Genomic DNA, 25,988 nt, shown 5'->3' with positions numbered 1-25,988 from the left:
CTGAGCTCATGCACTGACTTCCAGTACAGCCTATTTTTAATGCAGCGCTGCCTGAGGACCCAAAGATCACCAGCATCCACCAGAGTACCGAGCATTGGCCACGATATCCCAGGATATATACAGAGTTCCTATAAAAATAGTCCATATTTCTAACAAGAGGAAGGTTACGGATAGACAGAACCTGCTGTTACTCTGCAGAAAATCATCTTCATTATTTTAGCAAATGAAATCCTCCTAAAAGAAGAATAAATCTAGATATTTTTTCTCATTTTAACTTTATTAAAGTTAGATTAAAAGACATATCACCTATGTTTTACTTACGTCTAACTGCCCTGTACTTGTTTTAAGTATTTTAATCTACTGAAAATGTCTTATTGTTTAATCTTTTAACAGGCAGAATTTTTTGCTAATTTTCCGCCTGATATTACATTAATATAAATTGAGGATTTAAAATGTCAATATACTGATCTGAAATATTAAGTATCTTTTTGCAGAATCTCTCCAAAGCCATCAAAGTTTTCAGGTTGTAAATAACTTGTTTTACTGCAGAGAAAAAAGAGTGCAGAATCAGTACAGCCTGTTATTAATGCAGTGCCACCCGAGGGTCCGTAGATCACCAGAATACTGACCATCACCTGACACATCCCAGAATAGAATACCAGACCCTTTAAAATGACTCCTTAATCCTAATAAGAGGAAGGTTAAATATATAGAACAGCAGCTGTTCCAGATCTTTACTCAATCTTCTTCTTTCTTCTGCTTCTTTTTTTCAGATGATGCTTATTTACTCTCGGGGCTGAACATCGAGGAGGTTTATCCAGAAACTGCGAGTTTTATTACCTATGAGGGATCGATGACCATCCCTCCGTGTTTTGAGACGGCCACTTGGATCCTTATGAACAAGCCAATATACGTCACAAAAATGCAGGTAAAAAATAACGCATGCTCCATTACCCGTCAGCATTCAGATGCCTGTTGCTGTCTTCATCATTTTTACGATATAAGAGCGTGTAAACCCAAATTCGTTCTCATATTTACCAGTAAGCTCCGACGTTACAAGTTTGAGGCGTGTTAAAAATAAAGACAATGATTTAACCACCAATAACATCATATGTGATCATACGTACGACATGGACTTAAAGGCACCATAAATCATAATAATAAAAAGAAAAATCAATGCATCTCCTCAATTTATTTTTTTTTACTTTTTGACATAAATTTTATTCAAATCAAAAAGATATGTTTTTGTTTTTGTTTAGCTGTGTTTATAATATGTATGTCAAAATATTATAAATCTATAATTAATAATCTAGTCTCAAAAGTCACTTTACTCAGAGCACACAAAGACCTGTTATAATATACGGTACAATAAGTGACTATAACTAATTTTATATTTGAGACAAGTATAATTCACAAAACATAATAATATTTAGATCATTATTTAGGGTGTGTTCATAAGTTGGAAGCTTTTTTAGTCATAATGCATAATTGTACAAGCTGGGACTTTTGAGTTTTTTTGGTATTGACGTATAACATGTTATAAACACAGCTTATAATGCATAATAAAATGTAGTTATCCAACACAGAGAATGGAGCAGTATTAGCATTAGCATTAGCATTAGCTGCTAACTTCGCTAAGCGCCAGCTTTTACACAGTTCAGAGGTGAGTATTATCAGCCTGTAACCTGCTGCTAACCCTGGCTAGCACTACTGGAGCAGCATTAGCATTAGCCGCTAACTGTGCTAAGCGCTAGCTTTTTCACCATTCCGAGGTCAGTATATCGGACTGTAGCCTGCATGTTTACCGTGTTCAAACCTAAAGCTACATGAAACAAACCACTAGCTAATAACACCTTGGCTTACCCGAACACTCAGGATTTCTCAGTGTAGCGCTGATGGGTGCTAGCAGTTAGCGGCTAATGCTAAATGCTCCAGCCTTAGTGCTGGAGAAATTTGGGAATTTAAGCTTATTGTACACAAATGGAATCACTTTACTCACCAAATAAACAGTTTTCAGGAAAGAAATCTGTGTAGATTAACATCCAGCACTCGTTTAACTTTAAAAGAAAGTGTTTTTTTTTACAGAATTACAGTTTTCTTTACTTATCTTAGCTTTACTTAACTTATTTAACCTAACCCACTGCCACCCAGCATCCAGACCTGCTGAATTAGACGAAAAACATGGTGACACCCCTGTTCCTTACTAGTGTTGCACAATGCGCCTTATAACTCGATGCGCTATATAGTGCGAAAAATATTGTAACTTAAACAATATACAGTACATAATAATTTACACTATAGACACATGGTTTTGCACTGTAGATGTAAGGAAAAATATAACACAATAAAAAAAAAATATATATATATATACAGTGAGTCCAAGAAGTATTTGATCCCTTGCTGATTTTCTTCGTTGGCCCACTAATAAAGACATGATCATTCTATACTTTTAATGGTAGATGTATTCTTACATGGAGAGACAGAATATTAAAAAGAAAATCCAGAAAATAAATCTAAGGAATATATATTAATTGATTTGTATTTCATGGAGTGAAATAAGTATTTGATCCCTTAGTATTCATTAGCAGTTCTGGCTTTTACAGACCAGTTAGACACTCCCAATCAACTTGTTACCTGACCTGAAGCCACCTGTTCTCACTAATCACTTGTGTGAAAAACACCTGTCCACAGAATCAGACAGATCACACAGATTTCAAGTCTCCAACATGGGTAAAACCAAAGAGCTGTCACAGGACCTCAGAGTCAGAATTGTTGACCTTCACAAAGCTGGAATGGGCTACAAAAAGATTAGTAAGGTGTTGGATGTGAAAGTAACAACTATTGGTGCAATTATCAGAAAGTTTAAAGAGTATAACATGACAGTCAACAGACCTCGGCCCGGTGCTCCAAAGAAGATTTCGCCTCGTGGGGTGGCAATGATGCTGAGAACGGTCAGAAATCGTCCTGCAACCACTCGGCAGGAGTTAGCAAATGACCTGAAGGCAGCTGGGACCACAGTTTGCAAGGAAACAATTGGCAACACTTTGCGCAACAATGGATTCACATCCTGCAGTGCCCGAAAGGTACCCCTGCTGAAGAGAGCACATGTGGAGGCGCGCCTCAAGTATGCCAATGATCATTTGAAAGATGAACCAAGTTATTGGGAGAAGGTTTTGTGGTCAGACGAGACCAAAATTGAACTTTTTGGCCTCAACTCCACCCGCCATGTGTGGAGGAAGAAAAATGCTGCCTATGACCCCAAGAACACTGTGCCCACCGTCAAGCATGGAGGTGGAAGCATAATGTTTTGGGGGTGTTTCTCTGCCAAGGGTACAGGGCTACTTCACCGCATCACTGGGAAGATGGATGGAGCCATGTACCGCACAATCCTGAGGGACAACCTCCTCCCCTCTGCCAGGGATCTGAAAATGGGCCGTGGTTGGGTCTTCCAACATGATAACGACCCTAAACATACAGCAAAGGCAACAAAGGATTGGCTAAAAAAAAATCACATTAAGGTCATGGAGTGGCCCAGCCAGTCGCCAGACCTCAATCCGATCGAAAATCTATGGAGGGAGCTGAAGGTCAGAGTTGCCAAGCAACAGCCCACCAACCTTCATGATTTAGAGAGGATCTGCAAAGAAGAGTGGGCCAAAATTCCCCCTGGTGTGTGTGCTAAACTTGTGGTTAACTACAACAAACGTCTCACCGCTGTGCTTGCAAACAAAGGCTTTGCCACTAAGTATTGAGTGTGTTTGGCAAGAGGGATCAAATACTTATTTTCCTCATTGAAATGCAAATTAATTAAAATATATTCTTTAAAATTATATTCTGGATTTTTGTCTTGATATTCTGTCTCTCCATGTTAGAATATATCTACCATTAAAAGTGCAGAAGGATAGTGTCTTTATTAGTGGGCAAACAAAGAAAATCAGCAAGGGATCAAATACTTCTTGGACTCACTGTATATATATATATATATATATATATATATATATATATATATATGGGACATTCCAATTTGATCTTCAATTTGATAATTTTTAGTCATATATTTATTAAATACAGGTAATAGACTATCAAAAAGTTTGATTCGTCAAGCTCAGGTATCAAATTTTTAAAATTAGATTATGCAATATATTTGGTAACTTGCAGTAACAGGGTTGTGAGTAACAGGGTTGTAAATCTAGGCTAAGTTGTGGTTTACCCCAGAAACAGATGCTAACTGTAAAATTTAGCTATGTATACAAGATCAAGGACAAACATGGTTATATAAGTATATAAAGTAAATTTAGACTCTACTCATTATTAGTCTTACAATATGAGTAACAGGGTTGAGTTCACTGAGTGACACACACAACCTGGACAAACATTTTCAAAAACTACTGGAAAAAAAAACTTGAAACTTGTTAGAGCACTTACTCTTGGTTTTGCCATGTGGGCAGAAAATGTCCTTGTGATGTCACTTCCTTTGTGCCAGTAGACAGTAATATTTTTAACTCTTTCTCTGCAGGTAAAATCCATTATGGTAACAGGGTTGAGCGCATGTTGTGGGACACGACTTAATAGCATAAAAACTGTAACATGCAAAACAATGTAGACCAAAGAAGTTGTTTTCATAAGTAAATGAGATGCAGATCAACAATATACAAGAGGAAGTCGTTTATTTACAGCTTATTTTAATTGTTAAATTTGCCAAAGGAGTTGGTCACCCAATGAGTGGGACAAGAGAAAACGGCCATTTTTTGAGGTGGTCCAAAGGTATTCGGTCTTTTGAATAATATCTAAGGAGCTTATTTTTACACCATATTTTACAGTTTGTCTTATATCAAGTACATTTCTCACAGAAAATAGTCATTTAGATATTTTGGATACGTACATTTGAAATTTAAGTGGTGAGACAGGAAATGTACCAAAATCCTGAAATGTCCCTTATATATATATATATATATATATATATATTTCATGTTTCATGTCGTCATGTTTCACTACTACACCAAGTCCATATTGCGGATTTCTCTCTGGAACCTCTGGCACGGGGAGAATATTTGAGCAGGAATTCTGGGCAGTTTATAGCCTCCCAAAATCACTTAAATTAGAAGTGATGAAAGAAGGGATGGTGGTGGGTGTGAAGCTGATCATCTCAGAAGTGAAGAGGAGAGGAGAGGATTTATAGGTCATGCAAAATAGAGGAGGAGGAGGAGTTCAGGCTAAAGCCCTTCTCCCAAAATTAACTCATTTTTCATATCTATACTTAAACCTGGAAATAATCAACAGAACATGATGGGAATAGGAAATATATATATATATATATATATACTGCAGTATTTATAGCTACGTTTTTAGATTTAAACTAATTAAATGATGCTATCAATGTTAACATCTTTATACAAAAAGAAGATTTAGCCTTATTTCTTCTATGATGAAAAAAAACTAGTAAATCCAGAGCAGCTTGAGTATTTCCTGCTGGAAAATGAAATCTGCTAAGTGTACTTAACTGTACTAAAATTGAACTATTTTAAATATACTTAAGTAACATTTAAACATTTAAACTACTTCATGTATGTAACGCCATGTTTTAAATGTTCTTACAGTAAAATTATAATACATTTAATTATTAGAGTATTACAACTGTATCACTATTTATTATTATTATTATTATTATTATTATTATTATTATTATTATTATTATTATTATTATTATTATTATTATTATTATTATTATTATTATACACCAGGTATATTAGAAAAGTTGAATGTAGAATAAAAAGAATTTATGTTAAATATATGTGATCTATTTACATTAGTAAATAAACATATGCTCTTATATGTTCCTGTCATTTGTAAATAGCATATTATAAATATTTTTAATATACTGTACTTTAATTTTTAGCGCGTTGAAAATTTACTTTACATTTTTTATTTGACATTTAAATGTGTTATTTAATACTATAATTTGCTTATATTTATATTTTCCTATTTATAATTACAGAGCATTGAAAAACGTTTTAACTGTTATATTAATGTAATACCTAAATATATTTTTAAACAATTCACCAATGTAGTAATTTAATTTACTTTCTAAAAAGTTACATGATACATTGTACTTTAAGTGAACTACTGTAACAGCTGTTTTTAACATACTTTGCTAAAAATGTACAAAAGTATATTTTATATATATATATATATATGTATTTTAGAAGTATATTGAATTACATTAAACTAGTAGTATATTTTTAATACACTATATTGCACTATTTTAAAAACATGATCAAAGTTTACTTTCAAACATTTGATGAAAGCATAATATTATGTACTTTTAATATTTTATCATTTTAATTGAGTAAATAAATCTATTAGTATATTTACAGCATACTTAGACTTATATTTCTCAATATGTTTTAAGTACAATTATTATTATATTTTTTCACCAGGGTTGGCACACTGCCCACACTGTGTGGCAGAAGTACCAATAGGTCATATATTATTCTCATTTTCTGAGATATTATATGTTATGTTTGATTGATTTATGACTTTTCAAAACTGACCTGCACTACACACCCAATTACTGATATACCGTATTTTTCGGACTATAAGGCGCACCGTATTATAAGACGCACCATCAAAGAACGCCTATTTTCTGCTATTTTTCCATACATAGGGCGCATCGCATTATAAGGCGCATTAAGTGACACTAGAAAGGGTGCCTATATCAAAGTGAACAGGGGTGGCGCCATGGCGGGGGGGGGGGTGTCTTGCCGGTGGAGCGTCTCAGTATACAAATCTAACTGTTAGCTCTTTCAAAGTCAAACGAGTGCTGGATATTAATCTACACAGATTCCTCTCCTGAAAACTGTTTATTTGGGTGAGTAACGTGCTTCAGTTTATTTACAGTAAGCTTAGATTTCCAGATTTCCACTAAGGCTTGCTGCACCAGCGTTAGCATAGCTATCCGCTAGCACGCTAGCTAGTCCCCTAAACTAGTAAAGTTAACCCAAACTTAAACGACAGCGTTACACTGAGTAATCCTGCGTGTTCTGGTAAGACAGTGAGATATTAGCTAGCGATTCGTCCCCCGTAGCTTGTTTTAACACGGTAAACAAGCAGATTACAGGCTGATAAAACTCACCTCTGAGAGAGTTAGCGCTTAGCATCTAGCTAATGCTAGCCAGGCAAAGCAGCACAGACTTACAGGCCGATAACTCACCTCTGAACAGGGAACGCTTAGCGATTAGCATCTAACTCTAATAATACTGCTCCAGCAGTATTAAAAGTACTAAATTTAGATAATACTGATCTCTGAACAGTGAAAAAGTTAGCTAGCTTAGCGGTTAGCATCTAGCTAATGCTATTGCTGCTCCAGCCACGGAGCTGCACGGCTCTGCACGGAGTGTGTGTTTACTTTAGATAATTTAGATAATACTGATCTCTGAACAGTGAATAAGCTAGCTAATGCTATTGCTGCTCCAGCCTCGGAGCTGCACGGCTCTGGACTCTGTATAGCACTGAAACTCTGTATAACGCTGCACGGAGTGTGTGTTTACTGCTCCTTACAACCTGACGAGTAAAATCCATACAAAAGGCGCACCGTATTATAAGACGCACTGTCAATTTTTGTGAAAATTAAAAGTTTTTAAGTGCGCCTTATAGTCCGAAAAATACGGTACTCGCACTGCATTACTCATTATAACTCCCCAAAAAACTGTGAACTTTAAGTACTTTACGCACTCATTCACTTTACCAGCCTTAAGCTTTTAAAGCACTATATTTGCACTACTCTTTTATAAAGGTTCTATTTATACTTGTACTGTCATCCCATCTTAATCACCGCCCCCTCCATCACTATTGCACTATTGTCTTCTGTCTCATGTATGTCTACTGTGTCCTAATTGTATTTTAAATATAGTGTCTCCCATTCTTTTCTATTATATATCTTACTTTCACCCCCCATCACTATTGCACTATTGTCTCTTGTCTCACGTGTGTCTATCTGTGTCCTTGTTGTATTGGACATATAGTGTCTCCCATTCTTTTAAATTATATATCTTATTTTCACCCCCCATCACTATTGCACTATTGTCTCTTGTCTCATGTATGTGTATTTGTGTCCTTGTTGTATTTTAAATATAGTTTTTCAATTTCTTTTATTAATAATCTTATTTTCTGTACTTGCTGTAATTTTTGGGAAGGAGAGTAACTTAATTTTAACTCTCCGTATGTCCTGTACATATTTAGTATTGACAATAAAACTACATGACTGGCTATATATATTTATTATATCTGTGTTATTGTTCTGGTAGATGCACTCCATGCGTTTGCTCAGTCAGAACCAGCCGTCGCAGATCTTCCTCAGTATGAGTGATAACGTGCGTCCGGTTCAGCCCCTCAACAACCGCTGCATCCGAACCAACATCAACTTCAGCATGCAGGGGAAGGACTGCCCCAACAACCGGGCCCAGAAACTGCAGTACCGAGGTAAGTTCCTCCAGAGCTTTTTCAGGGTTTTTTGGCTCATTTGCATACCCATTAGCCACGCCGACAGCCGGGCTCCCCGCTGCCCACCCCAACATAAAAACAATAAAGAAAACATTACTCGAGATTACATACTAAATTTTATATGAATTTTATAGTGAATTATTTTATTTTATTATTATTTTATTTGTAATTAGATTTTTGGGTTTTGAAATTCGGTTAAAATTATGAAACGTTGGTTAAACAGCATAGATATCAGTAAACACAGTGTATAAAGCAAAGTATATTATGCAAAGAGTAAAATATATTACAAGAGTAAAAGGGAAAAAAAGAAAGAAAGAAAAGGGGGGAAAGAAGAAAAAAAGGGGAAGTGGAATAAAAAACAAACAAAGCACTTAAAAATGATGAGTTTCTTTGATTTTACCAAATTTAAATCCTTCCTTTAAGAGGAAGATGGATGATCACAAGCCATCAAACTAAGCTGAACTGCTTGAATTTTTACACCAGGAGTAAAGCAGCATAAAGTTATCCAAAAGCAGTGTGTAAGACTGGTGGAGGAGAACATGATGCCAAGATGCATGAAAAAAAAACTATGATTAAAAACCAGGATTATTCCACCAAATATTGATTATTTCTGAACTCTTAAAACTTTATTAACATAACCTTTTTTTTCTTTTTTGCATTATTTGAAGTCTGAATTTTGAAAGCTCTGCATCTTTTTGTTATTTCAGACATTTCTCATTTTCTGTAAATAAATGCTCTAAATGAGAATATTTTTATTTGTAATTTGGGAGAAATGTTGTCTGTAGTTTATAGAATAAAACAACAATGTTCATTTTACTCAAACATAAACCTATAAATAGCAAAATCAGAGAAACTGATTCAGAAACTGAAGTGCTCTTTTCATTTTATTCCAGAGCTGTATATCTATAGTATAAGGACTCTATTATAAAGATTCAGGTTTAGATTCAGCAGCCCAAATCTGATATTTTTTGGTTATATGTAATACACAGCTCCAGAAAGAAGTAAGAGCTCACAACCATTAAGGGAAAGATGAATTTTCAAGTATATCAAAATATTCTACACAATAATAAAAGTAGACATGTCTGTATGCCAGCTGAGACTCTTTAGCAGTTTGGGTTATGCAACAGGACAATGACCCAAGTTACCGGAGCAAATCCACAACAGAATGGTTAAAGAACAAAAAACTAAATCTGGCTTTTGGAGTAGCCAATCAGAGCACAGATGTCAGATGCTTAGGATTGACGTGATGCATCCATCGAGTATTACAGAGCTAATGTGGGCTAAGGAGCTAAAATTCTGATCCACAGTGAAGGAGGGTCAACCAGTTATTGATTCCAAGGGTTTATTTAAGTTTTTTAAATGAGTGTGTTCATCAAAGACCTGCGAAATCACATACTTTTTGTGTTTTATAATTTTTTTGGCACATTATATTTGTCAATACCATCAACTTGGATGAAGATCAGATCACATTTTATGACACATCCATGCGAAAAAAGCATGAAATCCAAAAGTTTCACATACTTTATCTTTATTTCCCTTTAAATCTCTAGCCTTAAGCCCTATCCAGACGGGATTATTTTTTAGGGGGACGTCTGTAAAAAACTTACACTTCTACACTTAATTGATAAAACTCCTGCATCCGGACTGCAATTAAAAAAACAGGAGGACCAGTGAGTTTTAAGGCTTTTTCTCGGATACATGACATAAGTTGCGTTCAGTAGCTCCTCCACTTCCACTCACTGTTGTGTTTTTTTTTACGTGAATCTCCGTGGAAACCGTGGCACGGTTGCGCAGCAGTGGACAGTAATCCTGTAATTTTTTTCAGAGGACATCTGAGAAAAACATGAACATGATCGTTCTGGACGGGAATAAAATCACAGAGGATAAAAAAAAACCCATAAAAGAGAAAATTACCCCAGAATCTCCCTGAGAAACTTTAGTAAATATTTGACACTTAACATTTTCAATATCAGTAGAGTAAGAACTCATCTATAAAAGCATACTGTACATGTTTGTCTGTTCATATTTAAAATCTGTGAACAGACAAATCATTCTGGGTTTAATATTTGTATATAAGACACAGTTTAGGTGTTTTTATGACGTGCTCTCCAGCAGAACACGTGCAGAATGCTAATCTGCTCTAAAACAGGATCCGTTCATTGTTCATGGTTTTTACAGAGCTAGCTTGAGGTTTGAGAGATGGCAGTAATGTACCGGTTCGCCTGGAGAGCCCTTCTCCTCCGTGCAGCTCGTCTTCAGTCTATTTATCCTCCCACTGGCGTCAGAATACCTTCAGCAACAGGAAATGAAAATCGTGTTTTAGCCCTGGAGTAATACGCCGGGTACCGACAGTAGCTGCTATTGTGTATTGTTCTCTGATCACAGGATTCCTCTGTCGTCAGTTTGCTCTCGCTCTTTGATGAAACTCTAATTGTGTTTGGTTGGAGAGGTCGAACCTTCCGCCCCTGAGAGTAAACAGACAGATTTGCTCTTTAATTGCGCTTGTTGTTTAAAGATATTAATATCTCGACAGTGAAGGAAATGGAAAGTAGTTCTAATTAGACGCGGTGATGCAAATGAGGTTACGCAACTGAGACGCAGGGAATGTATTATTTTGTAAAACTAACACAATGAGATGTCTGTGGGCTAAATAAATGCGAGATGTTTAGCTGGAGGTGATGTTCAGTGTGTTGGAAGCAGATGTAGCACAGTGAGCGTGAGTTCTTTCACTTTAATTCAATTCAGACTGAGTGTGAACAAACGTACGAACACGGATCAGCTGCAGTCGTCAGTTCAGACTCTACGTCTAAAAATGTCTAGAACGTGTAGAACGTGTGCGTTGCAGGGGCTGCATGATATATATCGTTTAAGCATCGTCATCGCGATTTTTTGATTCTTTAATTTATACTTTATTCGCTTTTTTTATTGAGTTACATACAATCAATTAATCACATACACCGTCTTATCCAAAGCAAGAGACAGAGTTAAATAAAACTTAAAAAAAAAAGTAAAAAATTGCATTTGTCCATTTTTGTTCATTTTTGTTAAAGTCAAGCGTCCTTCTTTTTTTAGTTCAGTTATAATTTGTTTATAAACAGATGCACTGGAAATATTACAATTGTCTGTAGTAATAGCACATCGAGTCTTCCACAGGCAGAATCTGAGAGGTTTTCTGTAAAAATTCCATATTTTACAATTTTTAAATTAAGAGTAATTGTAACATTCATTAAAAAGACATAGATCACCATACAGATTCGTCCTTTAAACTTATTTGTGAAGTCAGAATAGATCAATTTATAATATGGTAAACTGTTTCGAGAAGGCCCTTTTTTTAATTTCTAATTTTTTATATCGCCTATCCAGTCTACCTGTCTATAGATAGCACTCGCAATTATTTTACGCATGGATATTTTTATTTTTAATTCTAAATTTATTGCACGCAAACCTTTTTTTGCAATTTCTCTGTAAGAACCCCCTACAAATAAGCAGCATTTTTTTATTTATTCTTTGGAAACATTTTTTGTTGGTGGAAAAATACAAGGTAAAAATTGAGCTTTAGATAAAATAAAAGTATTAATTATGTTAATACGCGTTTTATAACTTAGACTTGTTTTTATGTTTTGATTCTTGACACAAGAAGTAGATACACAGCGCTGTATCTGTGTCTGTGTGAGTGACAGCCTGGTGCTGCCTGAGAAGTGTGCGGGGAGGGGCAGGAGTAAACACGAGGTAACTGCATGGCCTCCATCTAGATAGATGGATGGATGGATGGATGGATGGATGGATGGATGGATGGATGGATGGATGGATGGATGGATGGATGGATGGATGGATGGATAGATAGATAGATAGATAGATAGATAGATAGATAGATAGATAGATAGATAGATAGATAGATAGATAGATAGATATTATAATTTGGCACACTGCCCACACTGCTCAGCAAAAGTACCACTCGGTCTTATATATAATATTCTAATTTTCTGAGACGCTGATCTTTGGGTTTTCTTATAATCAATAATCAACAATAAAAGAAAAAAACACTTAAAATAGATCACTCTCTGTGTGATACATCTATATAATATATGAGTTTCACATTTTGAACTGAATTACTGAAATAAAGTAACTTTTCAATGATAATCTTATTTTTTGGAGATACACCTGTAATCACACAGATAATACTACAGCTATGTCTAAACAGCTCTTGCTATTTATAGGTATATAAATATATTTGAGTAAAATGAACATTATTGTTTTATTCTATAAACTACAGACAACATTTCTCCCAAATTCCAAATAAAAATATTCTCATTTAGAGCATTTATTTACAGAAAATGAGAAATGGCTGAAATAACAAAAAAGATGCAGAGCTTTCAGACCTCAAATAATACAAAGAAAACAAGTTCATATTCATAAAGTTTTAAGAGTTCAGAAATCAATATTTGGTGGAATAACCCTGCTTTGTTTTTAATCACAGTTCTTTTTCATGCATCTTGGCATCATGTTCTCCTCCACCAGTCTTACACACTGCTTTTGGATAACTTTATGCTGCTTTACTCCTGGTGTAAAAATTCAAGCAGTTCAGTTTGGTGGTTTGATGGTTTGTGATCATCCATCTTCCTCTTGATTATATTCCAGAGGTTTTTAATGTGGTAAAATTAAAGAAACGGTGTTTTTGATGGTGATAATGTTCTTTTTCTCTCCTCTTCAGTGAACGAGTGGCTCTTGAAATAGACCCCGTTTCATGGAGAAGACCGATCAGCCCGAGACACGAAAAGGAAACGAACGGAGAACGACGGAACCTCAGAGGACCAGAACGGACTCAAGACTGCATCACATTTGTCCTGCCAGAAAAAGTCATGTCAAGACATTGTAAAGAAAAATAAAACATAAAAGAAAAAGAAGAAAATAAAAAAAAGAAAAACCTCAGCGAGAAGAGACTTTGCCCTGTCCAGCAAAGAGACTCTGTTTCATACAGCATCACACAAACTCAAACCCAGTGAAGTACTAATATACTAATATACAAATGTTTTGATACTTACCTTTTTTTGGTGGAAAACAAACAAAAAAAAGAGTAAAAACATCGAAAATTTGAAACATTTATTTCATAGTCGCTTCACCAGACGGAACTAAAGATGACTTTTTAGCGTTTGTATATACGGATACCTTATTCCGAGCATTCTAACGGAACGGACGACGAGAAACCAGAACGAACCGAAAGCATCCCTGACTCATAACCTCATTGTCTGTCACGCGTCCGGGGCGCGACGGGGCGCGACGGCGTGGACACCGCGGAGCGTCAGCCCTGTCGCGTCGCCCTCCAGACCAAAATCACGTTAAAGAAGAAGAATGTGCGTGCGTTACCTGTGAGACGAAGAGGGTCCTGGCTTGTAAATAGAATTACTCATGCTGAAGATTAATATGTAAAGATACAAATAAACATTTAAAAAATATATCAGAGGGAAAAATAAATTTAAAAAAGTTGAATATTTTACGCTTGGCGCACTTTCTGAATTTCTGGAGCAGAGCTGATGCCTTTTTTCTGTTTTATTGTTTACAATGGTCATACACTGTGTTTGTTTAATGTTATCGGCCCAATAAATGTGTTTGGAAAGTCTGTATTTGTAATTAATCATCTATTAATCATCTATTAATTATCTATTAATGATCTAATAATTATCTCATTCATTTCAGCCTGATTACTGATTCTGACTACTCAGTGCTTTTGAGTTAAGTTCTTTCAGTGTAGTTTATTTAACAAAACGTTCTCTTAATTGTTCCTTTTCCTTAGTTTTTGCGTCTCGTTAGCAATTCATGATTTTTAATTTTAGTTCGTTTTTACTCACTTTTACTTCTTTTTTTACATCTTAATTTGAGTTCAGCCTAAAAAAACCTTGGTTTAATTGAGCTGCAGCTGAAATTGTTCAAATAATATTTAAGAGTTTTTTTTATCTCTCTTCCTTCTCTCTTTTTTCCCCTCTTTCTCACTCTACCTCTCTCTCTCTCTCTTTCTCTCTCTCCTCCTCTGTTTTTTATGCTACCTCTCCCTCTCACTCACTTTCTATCTCTCTATTTCTCTCTTTCTTTCTTGTGCTACCTCTCTCGTTCTCTCTCTTACTCCCTCTTTTTTCCTTTTTTTCTAATACTACCTCTCTCTTTTTCTCTATCTCTTTCTCTCTATTTCTCTCTCTCTCATTCTACCTCTGACTCTTTCACACTTTCTCTCTCCTTTACTTTCTCTTTCTTATACTACCTCTCTCTTTTTCTCCCTTTCTTTCTTTCTTTCTTTCTTTCTATTTCTCTCTCTCATGATACCTCTCTCTTTCTCACTATTTCTCTCTTTTTCTCATGGTACCTCTCTCTCCTTTTTCTCTTTCCTCTGTTTCTCTCTATTTCTCTCCCTATCTTTCTTTCTCTTTCTCGTGCTAGCTCTCTCTCTCTCTCTCTCTCTCTCTATTTCTCTCTCTTTTTATTGTTTCCTCTGTCTCTTTCTTTCTCTCTCCCTATATTTCTCTCTATTACTCTCTCTTTCTCTTGTTTCCCCTCTCTATATTTCTCTGTCTCTTTCTCTCTATTTCTCTCTTTCTTTCTCTCCCTCTCTTTCTCTCTATTTCTCTCTTTCTTTCTCTCCCCCTTTTTTCTCTTTCTTGCTTCCTCTCTTTTTGTCTCTCTCTCTATTTCATCCTCTTTCCCATGCTAACTGTCTCTTTCTCTCTCTTTTGCTCACACTACCCATCTCTCTCCCTCTCATGCTACCTGTCTCTCATGCTACCACTCTTTTTCTTACACACACTAGTTCTCTTTCACTCTTATTTTACCTCTGTTTCTCTCTCTCTCTCTCTTTTCTATTATAAATATGAGTAAATGCGAGTCAGTCTAATACTGGATATCAGTATCTGTATTCATGCATCTCTATTTAAAATAGATTTAAATAATAAATTAAATGTATATTTGGAACAGTAGAAGGTCAGCGTGTGTGTGTGCTGTTCTAGATCAGCCTGGTTGATCATTAAATGCTAATTTTCTCTAAAATTCTCCCCCCTGTGGTGCAGCTCGCTGTGAGAGGGTGAACGCCTGCATGCAGGGGGAAAATGCAGTGTAGAAATTTGATTTCTGTTTAGACTTTTTTTTTATATTTTGAAAGTTTTGGCCTTTTAATTATCTCTCAATCAGTGATGGATGGATGAAAACCTGCTGTTTTAACCCTGATTAGATGTGAGCAGAAAACCACTGCCCTCAGTTCTGGGGTTTCATACCGCTGCTTTATAGCCGGGTAATAAAAACATAACGGGCGGAAAAAGTTCCCACAGCTGGAGCTCCCAGTTATTGTGCCCATCATTCTATCAGGTGAGCGAAGGAGAGAGGGAGGGAGGGAGGGATGGAGGGAAGCCATATTGAGCTTTTTAATAGATAAATACTCTCAACGCTTCTCTCCAGACAAAATAATCATTCTGAGCTCCGATACTGTATATCTCCACAGTGCAGCCGCTGTAAACCTCATAAACCTGGAAACAGATGCCCTCATATGCTGTGGAGGGGTATTAATGATAATGCATTAAATAAGCCAATAAAAAAGTTCTCTAGCTGTGGGCTAATCTAAGCTGAGAGCAGCAGCTGCTGCGCAACAGAACGTGTTTCTTCGCAGGATGAAAATATTAATAAATAATCGAAATAAGAAATAAGAGTCCATCGTGCCTGAGCAGACCCACCCATCCAGATGTTGAGATATGTGTGGAGTGGGGAATTAAATTGCATTTAGTGGAGAGAGAAAGAGAAAGAGAGCGCATGCAAAAAATCTGTGAGTCAGCCTTAAATCAGTTTTTAGTGTGGACGGCAGTGTTTTTTTTTTTTTTTTATCCCATTCTGCACAGGATGCGTTCAAGAGCATCGTGGCTCCCATCAAAACTCATCAAGATTTTACCTCAGACTACTCTAAAGTATACCCCTGTCAAGGAAAAGGTAAAAAACTATAAAAGTCTTGCCCGCTGTAGAGTTTATAATAGTGATTTTAGCATTACATACGGAATATTAAAAAATATAAAAAAAATAAGCAAAATAAGTAATAAAAGTCCATCGTGCCTGAGCAGATCCAGCCAACCAGATGTTGAGATATGTGTGGAGTGGGAAATTAAATTGCATTTAGTGGAGAAAAAGAGAGTGAGAGAGAGAGAAAAGAGAGAGCACATGCAAATCAGAGAGTGTTCTGATTGGACTGTTCTTTGCAAAGAATCTCTGAGTCGGCCAATCAGTTTTTAGTGTGGACAGGCAGTGTTTTTTTTTTTTTTTATCCCATTCTGGACAGGATGCGTTCAGGAGCATCATGGCTCCTATCAAAACTCATCAAAATTTCACCTCAGACTACTCTAAAGTAAATCCCTGTCAAGGAAAAGGTAAAAAAAAGTCTTGCTCGTACAGTTTATAATAGTGATTTTAGCATTACTCACAGAACGTGTGTCTTCGTAGGAGGAAAATATTAATAAATAATCGAAATAAGAAATCCATCGTGTCTGAGCAGATCCAGCCATCCAGATGTTGAGATATGTGTGGAGTGGGGAATTAAATTGCATTTAGTGGAGAGTAAGAGAGAAAAGAGAGAGTGCATGCAAATCAGAGAGGGTTCTGATTGGACTTTTCTTTGCAAAGAATCTGTCAATCAGTTTTTAGTGTGGACGGGCAGTATTTTTTTTTTTTCCTATTCTGGAAAAGATGCATTCAGGAGCATCATGGCTCCCATCAAAACTCATCAAAATTTCACCTCAGACTACTCTAAAGTATATCCCTGTCAAGGAAAAGGGAAAAAACTATAAAAGTCTTGCCTGCTGTAGGTGTGATAGTGATTTTAGCATTACCCACAGAACCAGCCATCCAGATGTTGAGATGTGTGTGTAGTGGGGTATTAAATTGCAAATGCAAATTAGAGAGTGTTCTCTGTCAGCCAATCAGTTTTTAGTGTGGACGGGCAGTGGGTTTTTTTTCCCATCCTGGATGGGATGCATTCAGGAGCATCGTGGCTCCTATCAAAACTCATCAATATTTCACCTCAGACTACTCTAAAGTATATCCCTGTCAAGGAAAAGGTAAAAAATGTCTTGCCCGCTGTAGAGTTTGTAATAGTGATTTTAGCATTACCCACAGAACGTGTGTCTTCGTTGGAGGAAAATATGAATAAATAATCAAAATAAGAAATAAGAGTCCATCATGCCTGATCAGATCCAGCCAACCAGATGTTGAGGAGTGGGGAATTAAATTGCATTTAGTGAAGAGTAAGAGAGAGAGAGAGAGAGAGAGACAGATTCCACCTCCTTCACAGTAAAAACAGTCCTTTACTATTATGAGGGGGAATTTATGTGGCATCTGTACTGATCTATACCAACAGCGCAGGAAACAGCTGTTGTTTTGAAAATACAGAGACCATATTTCTTTAAAAACGATGTGAACAGTGTCACTTATCACTCTGCAGTTGTAGAAATGAGCTGCAGCTGAAATGTGCTGGTTAAATATTAAATCTATGATTCTCTATTTATTCAGTATACAGTACCAGTCAAATGTTTGGACACACCGTCTCATTCAGTGTTTTAATATAAGGATGTAATTTTATGTAATAATTTTCAATGTTACATTACATTACATAATGTTACATTATATTACATTACAGTACATTACATTACATTGAGGTAAATTGCATTACATTATGTTATTTTTAGAGGATGCTATTATCCAAAGCATTTTACCCTTTCTTTCTCCCTTTCTCTCTCTTTCTTTCTCTGCCTTTCTCTTTTGCTCACACTACCCCACTCTCTCTCTTTCTTTCTCTTTTTCTCTCTCTCATTCTCTCATGCTACCCCTCTCTCTCTATTTCTCTCTGCCTCTCTCTCTTTCTCTCTTGCTACCTCTCTCTCTTTCTCTCCCCCTCTCTCTCATGCTACCTCTCTTTCTTTCTCTCATGCTACCTCTCTTTCTTTCTCTCATGCTACCTCTCCCTCTCTCATGCTTACACTACCTTTCTCTCTCTCCCTCTCGCGCTACCTGTCCCTCCACTGCTTTCATTCACTGTAATGCTATTACTCTCTCTCTCTCTCTCTCTCTCTCTCTCTCTCTCTCTCTCGCACTCTCTCTCTCTGTCTCTCTCTCTCTCGCATTACTCTAAATTGTGCTGGTTAGGTATTAAATCTATAGTCCTCTGTAATGTTTGGACACCGTCTCATTCAATACTTTTAACATAAGCAAGGACATTCAGGTAGTATTACATTACATTACACATTACATTGCATTAAATTACATTACATTAAATTACATTACACATTACATTGCAGTACATTACATTACATTACATATTACATTGCATTACATTACATTTAGCGGATGCTATTATCCAAAGCATTTTACCCTTTCTTTACCTCTCTCTTACCCCTCTTTCTCTCTCTTTCTCAAACTACCTCTCTCTGTCTCTTTTTCATGCTACCTCTCTCTCATGCTTACACTGTCTTTCTTTCTCTCCCTCTTACGTTACTTGTCTCTAATGCTACCTTTCTCTCCGCTGCTTTTATTCACTCTCATGCTATCACTCTCTCTCTCGACTACTTGTCTTTCTCTCTCCTTCTCTGGCTATCATTCTTCCTCTCTCTTCCTCTCTCTGTCTCCTCTCTCACTCACAATATCACTTTCTCTCACGCTGTAGCTCTCTCTGCCGCATACTACCTCTCTCTCTCTCTCATGCTACATCTTTCTCCTTCTCTCTCGTTTTCATGCTATCTTTCTCTCTCTCTCTCTCTTGCTTACACTATCTTTCTCTCTCTCGCTTTCACGCTACTTCTCGCTCCACCTCTTTCTCTAACTCTCATGCTATCACTCTCTCTCGACTACCTATCTTTCTCCCTCCTTCTCTGGCTATCATTCTTGCTCTCTCTTTCTCTCTCTGTCTCCTCTCTCTCTTTCTCTCATGCTACCTCTCCCTCTCTCGTGCTCTCTCTCTCTCTCTCTTACTCTCATGCTACCTCTCCCTCTCTCATGCTTACACTACCTTTCTCTCTCCTCTCTCTTTCGCACTACCCACTCTCTCTCTCCCTCTACCTCTCGCTCCACTGCTCCTCTCACTCTCATGTTATCACTTTCTTTCTCACACACTACCTCTCTCTGTCTCCTCTCTCACTCTCAAACTATCACTCTCTCATGCACTAGCTCTCTCTCTACCTCACACTCCCTCTCTGTCTCTCACACTCTCTCTCTCTCACATTACTCTAAATTGTGCTGGTTAGGTATTAAATCTATCGTCCTCTGTAATGTTTGGACACCGTCTCATTCAGTGTTTTTAACATAAGGAAGGAAGTTCATGTAGTAACTTTACATTACATTACACATTACATTACAGTACGTTTCCCTCCTGAATGGGATGCATTCAGGAGCATCATGGCTCCTATTAAAACTCATTTCACCTCTGATTACTGGTCTGGCAAAAGTGAAAAACAATGGAAGTCTTGCTCGCTGTACAGTTTGTATTAGTGATTTTTGCATTGCCCATGGGGGACTAAATGATTGCAAAAGGCATGTTGAGGTGAGTTAATGTAAATAAATATATATATATATAGTACCTCCATGAAATTAATTTTAGCAACTTTTTTTTAGCACCCAAACATCCCTTTCAGACAGCTTCCTCTTACAGCGTCCACAGTTAATCCTGTTGGATGTGGTTGGTCCTTCTTGGTGGTATGCTGACATTACCCTGGATACCGTGGCTCTTGATACATCACAAAGACTTGCTGTCTTGGTCACAGATGTTCCAGCAAGACGTGCACCAACAATTTGTCCTCTTTTGAACTCTGGTATGTCTCCCATAATGTTGTGTGCATTGCAATATTTAGAGCAGAACTGTGCTCTTACCCTGCTAATTGAACCTTCACACTCTTACAGCTCTTACTGGTGCAATGTGAAAAATACAAAGACGTGGTCATAATATTCTGGCTGGGCTGTGTATACGCTCGAGTTCTGTGTTGGTGTGATGATTGGTGCTGCTGATGTTATGAAATCCTCGCCTGGCGTAAGAGACTGAAGTCAGCTTTTCCATTCGTTTGCATCCCCCGAAGACAAACACCCCCCCCCCCCCCCCCTTTAGCATCAGTGCTTTTAAAGATGGTAAAGCTGCGCTCCAGTCTGAGGCCTGTGAGGCTGTGAATATAGTTTAGAATAGATCAAAGCAGCGGCTCGGCTCTGCAGCTCCGGCGTTCGGCGGTTATGTGTCCTCCTTCACCCACAGCTTCTGGAATTCACTTCTCCATTTCTCTCTGTCTGACTCCCAGCCTCTCCGCTGCACCGCCATTATTTCTGAGCTCATCAAATCTGGAGGAAAGAAACAAGTCAAGTGTGGATAAAAGCCTCTCGCTGTCTGATTAGGACGTGTGTTATGACGTTTTAGAGATAAGAAAAGAGTAAACTCTGACAAAAATAGGGGTTTTATTCAGTAATAAAACAGTTGGGACAATTTTGGTACAGTAGTTTAACAAATAAATGTGCTACGAAGTTAAATCCATAGAATAAATGCTTTATATACTTCTTTATATAAGGGAACATACACTGTAAAAAGTGTATGTGGGTAGGAGTTGAAGTAATACATAAAATCATCATATAAAAACTGCTTTTTGTATTTAATTAAGTTATTTTTTTGTCTGATATAAAAGTTTGTTTTATAATCTGAAAAATATCAGCAGTGCTTTACAAACTAGAAAGTACAAAAATAAGTCACATTACAAAAACTTGTAACAATAAAAATGTCAGGAAAACCCAGACAGGGAGACGAGGAGGCGGACACAAGTGCAGGTAGGGACGAAACGAATAATTTAATAAATATATATATATATATATATAAATAACAAAGATAAACAAATAACAAAGAACACGTAATAATAAAGTAAACCAAAACAAACGAGAGGAACTAGTGAACATAAACTAAACAAACAAGAAGTACTAAATATATATATACATACAAACAGGGAGTAAATAAACAAAGAAACAAACAAAGCTAAGAACATAAACAAGGAATAAACAAGAAACTAGAAACTACCAAAAATAACCAAAACTAAACAGGGCAGGGATATATATACAAGGGAAACAACAAGAAGCAAAACACTAAGAAATAAACAAGGAAATAGACTATATATATATATATGGCAAAAACAGAGAACAGAGAAACGCTAAGAGGACTGATAACACTGAGAGAGACAAAACAACATTGGAAGGTGCAAAGACCGACGGAGACAAAGTGGCAGAGGAGTGCTATTTATAGTAACATGTAACACACAAGAATAGGAAACACCTGGGGAAGGGGCGGAGCTACAAATGAGAAACAGGTGGAAAAGTACTGAGACGGGAGACACAGGGGAGCACAGGTCACGTGGGGAAGACACACAGAGACACGAGATGAGGCCAAGACGTGACAGAAGCCTCCCCCTAAACGCGCAGCTCCCGAGGCGCGTAAAAACGAACCCCGGGGGCTGGCGGCGGGGAGAGGTCGGGAACAACAGGAGACGAGACCAGGGACTGAAACGGAAACAGGACAGAGGACAGAGACTGGACGAGAGACTGGACAGGGCTAGGAGACTGAACAGGGAACTGGACAGGGGACAGAGGCTGGACAGGGAACTGGACGGTGGACGGAGACTGGACAGGAGACGGAGACAGAATGGGAGACTGGACGGGGAACTGGACAGGAGACGGAGACTGGACGGGACTAGACATGGGAACAGGGATGAGGACATTAACAGGGACAGAAACTAACACTGTAACTGGGACAGGAACAGAGACAGAGACAGACACGGGTACAGGGACATAGACAGAGACAGGGACCAAAACAGGGAGAGACACAGGGACCAGAAACACGGGTGGGTGCCCAGGACTGGCAACTGTCTGAGGAAAAGTCTGAGGAGCCAGCCTGGGCACAGTTCTGGGGACAAAGTCCGGGGGCCTCGGTGCCTGCCTGGGTCCTGGGGCCCTGGAGCCAAACAAAGTTCTGGGAGCATAAACCGGTGGGGTGGCGACTCGGGCAGCGGGAGCTGCTGCTGGCGGCGCGGCGACTCTGGCAGCGGGAGCTGACACGGAGGCTTGAACAGCCGGAGCAGACACGGAGGCTTGAACAGCTTCTGCAGACACGGAGGCTGGAGCAGCTTCTGCAGACACGGAGGCTGGAGCTGCTTCTGCAGACACGGAGGCTGGAGCAGCTTCTGCAGACACGGAGGCTGGAGCAGCTTCTGCAGACACGGAGGCTGGAGCAGCTTCTGCAGACACGGAGGCTTGAGCAGTTTCTGCAGACACGGAGGCTTGAGCAGCTTCTGCAGACACGGAGGCTTGAGCAGTTTCTGCAGACACGGAGGCTTGAGCAGCTTCTGCAGACACGGAGACCGGCATGGGAAAAGTCTCTAAAATAGTCCCGGAGCACGGCTGGGTTGCCGCGGAGATAGTCCCAGAGAGAGGCTGGATCGCAGCGGCGGAATCCAGCTCTGCAGCCGCCATGAAAGCCAGCTCCTCAGCCTGAGGTGCTGGCGCTGCAGCTGTGGGGCTCAAAGCTGCGGTTGCCGCAAAAACCCGGACTGGATTTTTACTCTCTCCGGCTGAGTCAAGCGCGGGGAAAGTCTCTGCTCGCGGCTGGCTCGCCGGGTGGAAGGTCCTGTAGGCGCTTGACCCGCCTCTGGTCCTCGTAGGCTCAGAGGCGGGTCACAGGTCAGGGGAGCACAGGTCACGTGGGGAAGACACACAGAGACACGAGACGAGGCCAAGACGTGACAAAAAATGGAAATAAAAGAATAAAATAAGAATAAAGCATGGATAAACATGATTCAAACATAGTTAAAACAAAGAGAAGGCAAATTAAAAAAAACATGTAAAAGAATAATTGTAATTTAAGAAAATAGTTTAAGAGCAATGTTAAAAGAAAAAAAAAAGAAAAGAAATGTTAGAGAAAGTTACACAGCTAAACAGATGTGTTTTCAGCTTTTTCTTAAAAGAGGTTACAGTTTCTGGAAGTTTATTCCAACTAACTGCAGCATAATGTCTGAAAGCTGCCTCACCAAAGAATAAATACTTTATATACATCCTCCTATAAGAGTACATATAATACCTCTTTTCGCACAAGTTAGAATAGGTCTTTGGTCTATACAAAACATATTAATTAATTTCTTTAAAAGTTAATATAGATTTTATATTATATTTTACTCTCTTCATTTTTGTGCATTGCAGACAAAACAGCATTATTATATATGTTTTATTATTATTATTATTATTATTATTATTTTATTTTTTTTAACACTGGTGCATAATTTAGGTCTGAAAGGGTTAATTCAATTATGTGTTACCAGCTGAAGCAATTTATTTAAGTTGGTTCAACAATTCTTCTTTTTCAGTATATAATAGTTCTTTTTACACAAGTTAGAATAGATTTTTGTTCTATACAAAACATATTTATATAGAGCCGTTTAAGGGCTCTGACACTTTTATGCAAATAAGTTGTGACTTGTTTCCTAAAAAGCACTACTTTTTTTTTTCTTTTCTTTTTTTACAAGATACAGTTTTTTTTTCTTCAGTTTTTAGTTTTAGTTCAAGGATCCTTCAGTTCATCTTCAGGTATCATCTTTTTACTAACAAACTTGCAAACACTTTTTTAAAATATTTAGTTTATTTTTTAATTTAATTTTTATTTTATAATATTTATTTTTTAAATATTAGTTTATTCCTGAAGCCTGTAAACGACCAACATCCGCTCTCGTTTTTACAGTGCAGGAAGACAAAAAGTCAATTTTTTCATAAAAATCCCACCTTTTCTGTTTCCTTCCCCACTTTTACAAAACCTGAAACATGTAACACGACAAAATGAACCAATTACATGACTCGACACGTAGCAGCGGGAGTGGCTGGCTGTCACACACATGCTGAGCATCACCAGGGCTCGCTCGAAACAAACCCCAGACCACCGCTCTCAGACGGGCGCAGAGATCAATACTCCGGACGCTCCGGGGACTGAAAACAGTTTTCAGACTCTTTTAGATCCTCTGAACACTGTGGGCAAACAGACCAGAACTGGAGAAAACACATTAAATTACCAAAAATCAACATTTTCCCTTTTAACTTTAGAACGTTATGGTGATTTTCACCCACACAATTTATTGACATGTGATTTCCATTGTGTTGCTGCTGTCTGAACTCCATGGCGCTTTGGGTAGCTTCAGGGCGATTCTCATTAATGTCATTAAAGGAGAACTCTGGTGTAAAATGTACTTTTATTGTAGTAAAACAAGATAAAAAGTTCTTATCTTTGATGAATAGCACACCTCCGTTCTCCCACAGCGTTCAGAGATCCAACAATCACCCTTCAGACTGGGAGATACGGGGCATAATTTACCCTGATAAATCACTTTTTACACCGTTATCCAGCTCAAAGTAGCTCCACACCTCCTTACTAGAATCCAAGAGGAGAGCCCTGACATTTAAAACCAGGCATTAATAACTTAAAAAGTGCAGAAGAAGATTATTAAAAACCACTGTTTACATCCTATAACACTACTAGCTTCAGCTCTGAGCGCCGCCATCACTGTACTGATAATAACATAGACATATATATACTGTACATAGACTCCCGATAGCCTGCCTCTTGGTGCCGGCTGCTACGCTATGCAGATTAATGGTGTCATTTGGAGATAAAGCTAGTAGCATTGTAGGATGTAAACAGTGGATAACGATGTAAAAAACGATTTATCAGGGTAAATTATGCCCCGTATCTCCCAGTTGTTGTTGATCTAATCTGAAGCTACATAAAGTTTGGAGGTGTGTAGTGATGTAGTGGCACATTTCACAGAGTCGCTGTCGTTCACAGTCTCTTCCACTGTGTCTCTTGTCACTGACAGTTGGCTGTGGAATATTTAGTAGTGAGTAGTGAGAAAATTTCACGATTGGACTTGTTGTTGCACAGGTGCTGCATCCCATAACAGTACCACAGTGCTGGAGTTCACTGAGCTCCTGAGAGCCTGAGACTCATTCTTTCACTAATGTTAGTAGAAGCAGTCCCAGCATGCCGAGCTGCTGCTTTTATTATCATATGGAACACATTCAGGAACACCTGAGTTTAATACCTTTGGGAATATAGTGTATATACACACACTCACACACACAGTATATCCCTGAAGCGTTAGAGTAGTGATGCTTTTATGTGCAGCTATAGTGAACGCTGTAGTCAGTTTTGTGTTTATAGTCAATCCAGCAGACTCTGTGTTTTTAACAAGCTTTGTAGAGGAGGATCGAGGTGGTTGTGATTACAGGATTACTGTGTTAATGGGGAGGGGTTGTGTTCTCCTGGGTGAGATACACGCTACTACATCACTACGGTTTTACCTCTATTTTTATATGGTAACAGATGTACCATCCGTCTACAGAGACCAGTATGTTGAAGGAACCATCTTGGAGGAGAGTTTGACAGTGAATTCTTATCTCCAGCCTGTTGGGAGTTTATTTGTAGA

At 37.9% G+C, this 25,988-nt stretch overlaps 1 protein-coding gene across 1 annotated transcript in view; it reads left to right on the top strand.

The window, feature by feature from the left end:
- ca10a (carbonic anhydrase Xa) overlaps positions 1-14,113 on the top strand; it is a 388,601-nt gene extending 374,488 nt beyond the window's left edge. Inside the window, exons 7-9 of the mRNA XM_049464652.1 lie at positions 774-928; positions 8,301-8,475; positions 13,208-14,113. Of these exons, the coding sequence (XP_049320609.1) occupies positions 774-928; positions 8,301-8,475; positions 13,208-13,230 (353 nt within the window). The 3' untranslated portion in view covers positions 13,231-14,113. The remainder of the gene's footprint in view (positions 1-773; positions 929-8,300; positions 8,476-13,207) is intronic.
- The last annotated feature ends 11,875 nt before the right edge of the window (positions 14,114-25,988 follow it).

This window comes from Astyanax mexicanus, chromosome 15, assembly GCF_023375975.1.
Source record: "Astyanax mexicanus isolate ESR-SI-001 chromosome 15, AstMex3_surface, whole genome shotgun sequence".
Classification (NCBI taxonomy): domain Eukaryota; kingdom Metazoa; phylum Chordata; class Actinopteri; order Characiformes; family Acestrorhamphidae; genus Astyanax; species Astyanax mexicanus.
This window is presented reverse-complemented; position numbering and strand designations above follow the sequence as displayed.